Source organism: Aethalodelphis obliquidens, unplaced genomic scaffold (assembly GCF_003676395.1).
Source record: "Aethalodelphis obliquidens isolate GAN/ISIS:26980383/991018 unplaced genomic scaffold, ASM367639v1 scaffold22, whole genome shotgun sequence".
Taxonomy (NCBI): domain Eukaryota; kingdom Metazoa; phylum Chordata; class Mammalia; order Artiodactyla; family Delphinidae; genus Aethalodelphis; species Aethalodelphis obliquidens.
In genome coordinates this window covers 1,122,392-1,129,239 of record NW_020837966.1, presented here as the reverse complement: position 1 = coordinate 1,129,239, position 6,848 = coordinate 1,122,392, and the positions used below count along the sequence as shown (strand labels likewise).

Sequence of the window (6,848 nt, the reverse complement as noted above, 5' to 3'; positions counted from 1 at the left end):
CTTAGATAGTAGTGATGGTAGTACAACATTGTGAATGCACTAAAAGCAACCGAATTGTATACTTTAAAATAGTTAAAATGGTTAATTTTACATTATATGATTTTTACCTCAATTAATTTAACAAGATACAAAGAAACATACACGGTTTTCTATTTCTTTAGGTACATGGATGTTCTGTGTCCATAAATGCATAGCTAATTGTCCAGGATACCCTCCAAGCTGGGAACAGTAATAATGTAAGGCAGAAAACACTGATTGCCAAGCAAAATTTATTTTGAAATGAATTAAAAATAAATTATATAAACTATAATGGAAAAGACTCTAGAAAGAATATATATATGGATAAAACTGAATCGATTTGCTATACACCAAAAACTAACACAACATGGTAAATCAACTATACTTCAATAAAAAAATAAATAATTTTAAATAAAAAATTTAACTCTGTGCATGGCATAAGGTCTGAAAGAATAGCTCTGGGGGTAAATTTTAAGGGAAATCCCCTTTCCACCTTATATGTCTCTGCATTTTTTGAAATTTTAGAAACAGACATACTATATTTATAATCAGGGGAAAAAATTAAGCAAGAAAAAGAGAAGCAGAAGCTGGAGAGGGGAGCAGTGAGGAAACAAGAGACCAAGGAGTGTTGTCTGTGAATGCTTAGTAGGATTCAGGGAATGCATCTTCCCCTTTGGCCCCATATGCTGCCACTTTGTGAATAACTACAAAAGCGTGAACATAAAAGGGGCTGGCAGGTTTTTCCAGGGACTTTTAGAAGGAGACAAAGCCAGGATATTCTGACAACAAACAGCCAGGCCAGAGTGGGGCAGGGGAGAGATCCACAAGGAACAGTGGGATCTAGTGTTCTGACCATGGCAACCCAGCCTGGATGGACTGAGCCTCAGAGTGCTGGCCACAACCACAGCCCCCTTCTAAGTGATTCCTTCTTTGGAATCCAGCAGATTAGGCTGGAAGTAGACACCTGACACCAGGACCAAAGGTTCAATGCAGTGATAGAGGCCTTTGAGATGGCTGATACCAGCACTCCGCTCACCCAGACTGCAGACGTTAAAGGAAGCAACAGGGTCCACTCTTGAGGACTTTTAATGTGATGCAAAGAGGTTGCTTGCTTGACAATAGCGCCAGAACCTGTAAGACATGCCAAAGGACAGTACCATGGCAACTAGTATGAGTCATGGTAAGAGGGCTAAAATACACATAAACAGGAGCCACAGCGCATGGCCCCACGAGCAGTGGGCACCCAGCAAATCCTCATGCAGAAAAATGAGCAATACCATGCATGCTAAAGGCAGAGCCAGAATGGCCTCCCCAATTCCAAAGGACTCACAGCATCTCTGCATCACCTGCGTCTGCAGTTCCAGTCCTAACTCTGAATCCTAGAAACACAGCTCTCTGTGAGCTCCCATGGGCCCTTGACACACAGTTGCATTCTTATAGCACAGCAGGGCAGACCTAGGTTTTGTGGGAACTGAAGCTTATATAATTTGCACAGCAGGGCAGACCTAGGTTTTGTGGGAACTGAAGCTTATATAATTTGGAAGGCCTACTTTAAGAAAAAGAATACAAAATTACAGACTTAAAATTAGGCAAGTGAATATTTAGGACAAGTAAAGAAATCACATCAAATTACACATTTTAGGGCTGCCCTGGTGGCGCAGTGGTTGAGAGTCCGCCTGCCGATGCAGGGGACGCGGGTTTGTGCCCCACTCTGGGAAGATACCACATGCCACGGAGTGGCTGGGCCCGTGAGCCATGGCCACTGAGCCTGCGCGTCCAGAGCCTGTGCTCCGCAACGGGAGAGGCCACAACAGTGAGAGGCCCGTGTACCGCAAAAAAAAAAATTACACATTTTAAAAAGTTGGCAAACATAACAAACATTGTTATGTTTGTTATGTCACAAACATAACAATGTATATATTACTTAAGTGTCCTACCTCTATAATATTTTTCCTACATTTTTTGCTGCATAACCTTTGATTACTTCTTCATATGATGATTTTACAATATGATTTTCTATAGAAACTTGTTTATTATTGACATTTGAGATGCATAAAATGTGATTTCTTGTGCCAACATATGCACCATTCACAGCTGTTCTGGTTGGTTCCCTATAATCGCTGGAATTCTGATAAATTCTACTTCACAAAATTTATACCAAAAAAAGAAAAAAAAGCTTAGAATGTTTATAACTGTGTCACTGCATTATCAAACATATTCCTGACAAAGACAAAACTTCAATTTTAATCAGGCATCAATGAGAACAGAATCTACCTCTTACAGTTTAACATGCCTGATAAAAGGAAGAATTTTCTACAGACCGGTTTTTGTCTCCATACTTTTCAAATCTTGCTCTTCCTCCCCTGTACATATACTTCTGCTGCCGGGCACTGTAGGGAGTATCCATATCACCACAGCAGCACTTCTGTCCCAATATCCTCATACCATGATACAGGTGAATGGATGACATAACTGGAAGGAGAACTCCTCCTGGAAGCCATTGCTAGCAGAATGGCTAGCAAGAATTTACCTATTCCCAGGGGTGACTGTGAACCACATAAACCTATCACATTAACCCAAACTAAGTATATCCCAACTCAGCTTCCCCTTAGTCACATTCCAAAAGAAACTGCAGCCATTCCATGGCACCCAACAAGAAAAGGGTGACAGAGGGGGTCAGAGAGGTGGAGACAGAGGCCCTCTCCAATTGCAGCTAAAATATCTTGCTTTCACAAACTTAACAAAAAACATACTAGCCCGTGAACACACTGCTTGGATCCCTCCCAAAGGCTCTGACACTTAAGCTTCCATAAATCCACACTGGTGATGAGTAGTCCTAAGTAAAATCCCTTACTTGAAGGAAAGCTGCATGAATCTCTCTCTTCACTGCCACCAGCAGGAACAGACATAAGTGACTGGAAGGTGTATAAAGAGCAAGACTTAAGACACCAGTTAAGTCTGAGAAATAAACTGAAAGCAAGAGATAATGGCAGGCCCCCAAAAATGATGGGAATCAATAAATAAGGTGACCGGTCAATTCCTAAGGAAATACAAACAAAAGAAGAGGAGAAAGAAATGTGGGCGAAATGTGCATGGACAGGACCTGATGAGGGGAGCCTTGTGTGCAGGTGGGCGGAGTCTAGTGATGGGGGTGCCTAACAGTTGAGGGCGGGGCTAAAGACTAGGGTGGCCTAACTGATAGATGAGTGGAGCCTAAAGACCAGGGCCATGGGCACACAAAATGTGAGTGAGGCCCATATAGAAGGGATCTGCCCAGCAGATAATGAGCAGTGTCTAAAGGTGAGTAGGAGTTTGGAAATAAGATGCATGGGGCCCAGAGATGGAGAGGCCAGGGCTACCTGGGCCAGGCCCCCTTTCCTCCCAGCACCAGAGGTGGGTCTAGAAGTGGGAGGGTACCCCACTGAGCATCTCCATGTTCTTCCTTCCCCCGATCAGTTAGAGAAGGCAGCCATAAAGATTCAGTCATGGTGGCGTGGCAACATGGTACGCTGGACGTTACTGCATGCAGCACTCAGGGCCTGGGTCATCCAGTGCTGGTGGAGGTCGATGCAGGCCAAGATGCTGGAGCAAAGACGGCGCCTGGCACTAAGACTCTACACCTGCCAGGAGTGGGCAGTGGTGAAGGTGCTGGCACAGGTTCGAATGTGGCAAGCCCGCAGACGGTTTCTCCAGGTGTACCAAGCGGCCTGCATCATCCAGTCTCACTGGCGCTGGCATGCCAGCCAAACCCGAGGCCTGATCCAGGGCCGCTATGAGGTTAGAGCCAGCCAGCTGGAGCTCGACATCGAAATCCTCATGACCTAGGGTGCTGGCAGAGCCAAGGAGACTGGATCTCTCTTCCAATAAAGACATTTACTGACCATGGTCTTGCCCTCTGGAAATCAGACCCATAGATGAGGGATCGGCCCTTTACCTTCCTGCCTTCCACCCAAAGAAAAGATTTCCTGGCATCATCTTAATGCCCATGCCAGGGCAACTCACACTAGGCCCTTGCTCCTAATGCAAACCTGACCAATCCTGTGCCCAAAAGAAACCTCAGGGCCCAGGTCAGTCTCTGACACCTCAGCCAGCCTGATCAGAGCTCCCTCCACAAGTTGGGGTAGGCATTGGGCTTTATTTTTCTGCAGCCCCTGCCCAGCCATCTCCATTCAGGGTAGGACTGGCTGCAGTCAGAGCCAGCTGGGAAGGCCAGGATTCCACAGGTCTGTGATTGGCAGGGCCCTCAGGGCCAGCACAGAGCTTAGCAGGGAGCCAGGAGGACAGGGTACCCCAGCTGAGCAACAGCAGGACAGGCACTGTGCCTCAATGGGGGATGGCCAGCCAAAGCCAGCCCCTGGGGAAGGCCAGCACAGGAGCTGAGATGCTGCAGCTGTGCCTGCTGCCTCCCTCCCCAGGGGCTGAGAGACAAGGCTTCCCTTCCCTGTGCTGGCCACTTCCGAGGAGAACCACGCATGGGGTTGAGGAGGGGAGAGAGCGCCTGGGGATTGGAGTGGGTAAACAAGCAGAGGAGGATTAGGGGTGGGCAGGGGTGGATGGCTGTCCCTCTGCCATTGGAGGTCATTAGCTTGGGGACGCAGCCTCTAAATCCTACCACATCCTCAGAAGCAGCTGTGCCAGCCTCCCCTCAAGATTCCCTCTCTTCCCCAACCCTCCCACAAACTACCACACCCTCTGCTGGGCCTGCCTCGAGTAGGTACTGATGGAACTCTGCTTTGCTGAGTCTCTCATTATCTCTTGGCATTTATGTCTCAACCATCTCTGAACATGATCTCTCATTCTCTGCTTTGTCATTCATGCCCAAGATCCCTCACTCTCACCCTGTGTCAGATATGATGTTTGTCTGAACCTGCATCCCAGAAGTCTGAGGTCCATGGCCCTCCCCAGAATTTTGCGATGGGTGGCCTTGCAAGGGATGGGAAGACCAGCTGGGGAGGTGTACAGAGGTCAGAGGTCTTCATGGGCCTTGCAACTGGGTAAGGTTTTCCCTCACCACAGGGCCCATTGTGTGTGTGTGTGTGTGTTTGGGATTCAGGGCAGGGTGTCCCTAGAAGCGCTGTGACAGATGTGAGGATTCAGGGTTCAGTTCAATATCCATCACCTCCAGTAGCTGAAGGTGACAATGATGCAGCTAGGTTCCTCACTCTTCCAAGGGATCCCTTTTAGGAGCTTTGGACACAGCTCTCTCCTCCCATACTGGCAACAGTGAGTGGCAGGAAACTGGTTAGGTCTGCAAACTGAACATGACAGGAATTCTGTGTGACTAGCCCATTAGGCGCCCACCCCTGCAGTGAGAGGTGTTTAAAACCTGTGCTGGCAAGAATTTAACTCTCTGATTCACAACCTACATTGGGCATTGGAATACCCTAAAACACACACAAAAAAATACTGATGCCTGGGCCCACCCAGAGATTCTGCTTTAATTGGCTGGGAAGTGGCCTAGGCACTGAAGTTCAATGTGCAGCCACAATTTGAAAACCGCTGAGTTAAGTCCTTCCCAGCCTGGGTCATATGCCCGCCAATCAGCCTGTGGGGTCCCACCTGGGAACAGTCGTGCAGAATTCCAAGCTGAACACTCAGTGGGCTCAAGGTAATCAAGGCTTTCTGCTCTCTGATGAGCTAAGAATGCAAAGTAAAATGGGGATCTAGAGGCAGAGCTGCTTTGGGTCAAAAACCTTTGGAAGCAGGAAGATGCAGCCCCTCCTGAGAGCTGGGGCCTGAGATGGGGAGAGGCTGTTGGGGGAAAGTAGGCTGGGCCTCTTGTCCCAGGTAGAGGGGATCCCAGGAAGATGGCACCACACAGGTGTGAACAATGGAGACTCTGGGGCAGCCCAAGAAAGCCAAGTTTCATCCAAAGTCTTCACCACCACCTGCAAGAGTCCCTTCAAAGATCAGGGGTCTTGAGGATCCTTTTGTAGTTCATAAGTGTGATGATTGGGTGTTCACGCGCTTGTGTGACATGTGCCTCCTTCTAACCTTGTTACGACTGTGGCACATTACCCGTCTGACATGAGAAAAAAAAAAAAAAAAAAAATCAGGGGTCTTGAGAAGCCAGGGATGGTCTAACCCCATGGATGCTGGGCATCAGAGAGCCCCAGGCAGAGGAATGAAGCATAGAACAGGAGTCAGGAGAGAAGCTCTTTTAGCAGCAAGGTCTGTGGCTAGTTGCCTAGATTTGTTGAGCCATCTTTCTCTCCTTAGCAGGGATGAGGCCACATGTGGGATTTCTTAGAGGTAGACCTCTCAGAACCTCATAGATCCTCTCTTCTGTTCCCCACCATCACTGAGAACTGAGCTGCATAAGGAACTCTTCCTGAGAATACACTGAAACACTGAAGTGGGGATGGGAGGAGCATGCTTGCAGCTTTGAGTCAGGAGTGAGCCTAAGAGAACTCTGGGGGACTTGGTATCCCCATTCATGCTCCTCCCCCAGGTGACATCATGGCCCCAAGAGATATGTGACCCAGGCCTGTTCAACAAAGAAATAAACTGACCCTCAGATGGGCCTAGCCTCCTGGGTCCCTAAGAAGGTAGTTAGTAAGTGAAGGCTCATCTCCTACAGGTCCCCTTCAGACCTGGAAAAGGTCCCCAGGTTACATCTAGTCTCTTTGCCACAAGACGCCCACCCCATGCTCTCTAGCCCCTTACCTCATGCATCACCAACCTCAGATCTGATCCCACTGCTCTAAGGTCTCCATCCTGCCTTGTCTTCTTTCTCTTTCCCACATGTCAAACCCTAAATGAGATGCCCACAGCCACTGCCATGCATGTCTGGCAGCTTGACTGGGCTGACCAACATCCCGCTGGATTAC

The 6,848-nt window shown here is 48.1% G+C and overlaps 1 protein-coding gene and 1 non-coding gene across 2 annotated transcripts; both read left to right on the top strand.

The window, feature by feature from the left end:
* The first annotated feature begins 1,821 nt into the window (after positions 1–1,821).
* Positions 1,822–6,049, top strand: IQCF6 (IQ motif containing F6). The gene has a single exon (XM_027120982.1). The coding sequence runs from the start codon at positions 3,247–3,249 to the stop codon at positions 3,841–3,843; it is 597 nt and encodes a 198-aa protein (XP_026976783.1). The 5' UTR covers positions 1,822–3,246; the 3' UTR covers positions 3,844–6,049.
* LOC113628186 (small nucleolar RNA U13) lies at positions 5,943–6,046 on the top strand. Its single transcript, XR_003435923.1, has one exon. It is a non-coding gene; the product is annotated as a small nucleolar RNA U13 (small nucleolar RNA).
* Positions 6,050–6,848: the final 799 nt, after the last annotated feature.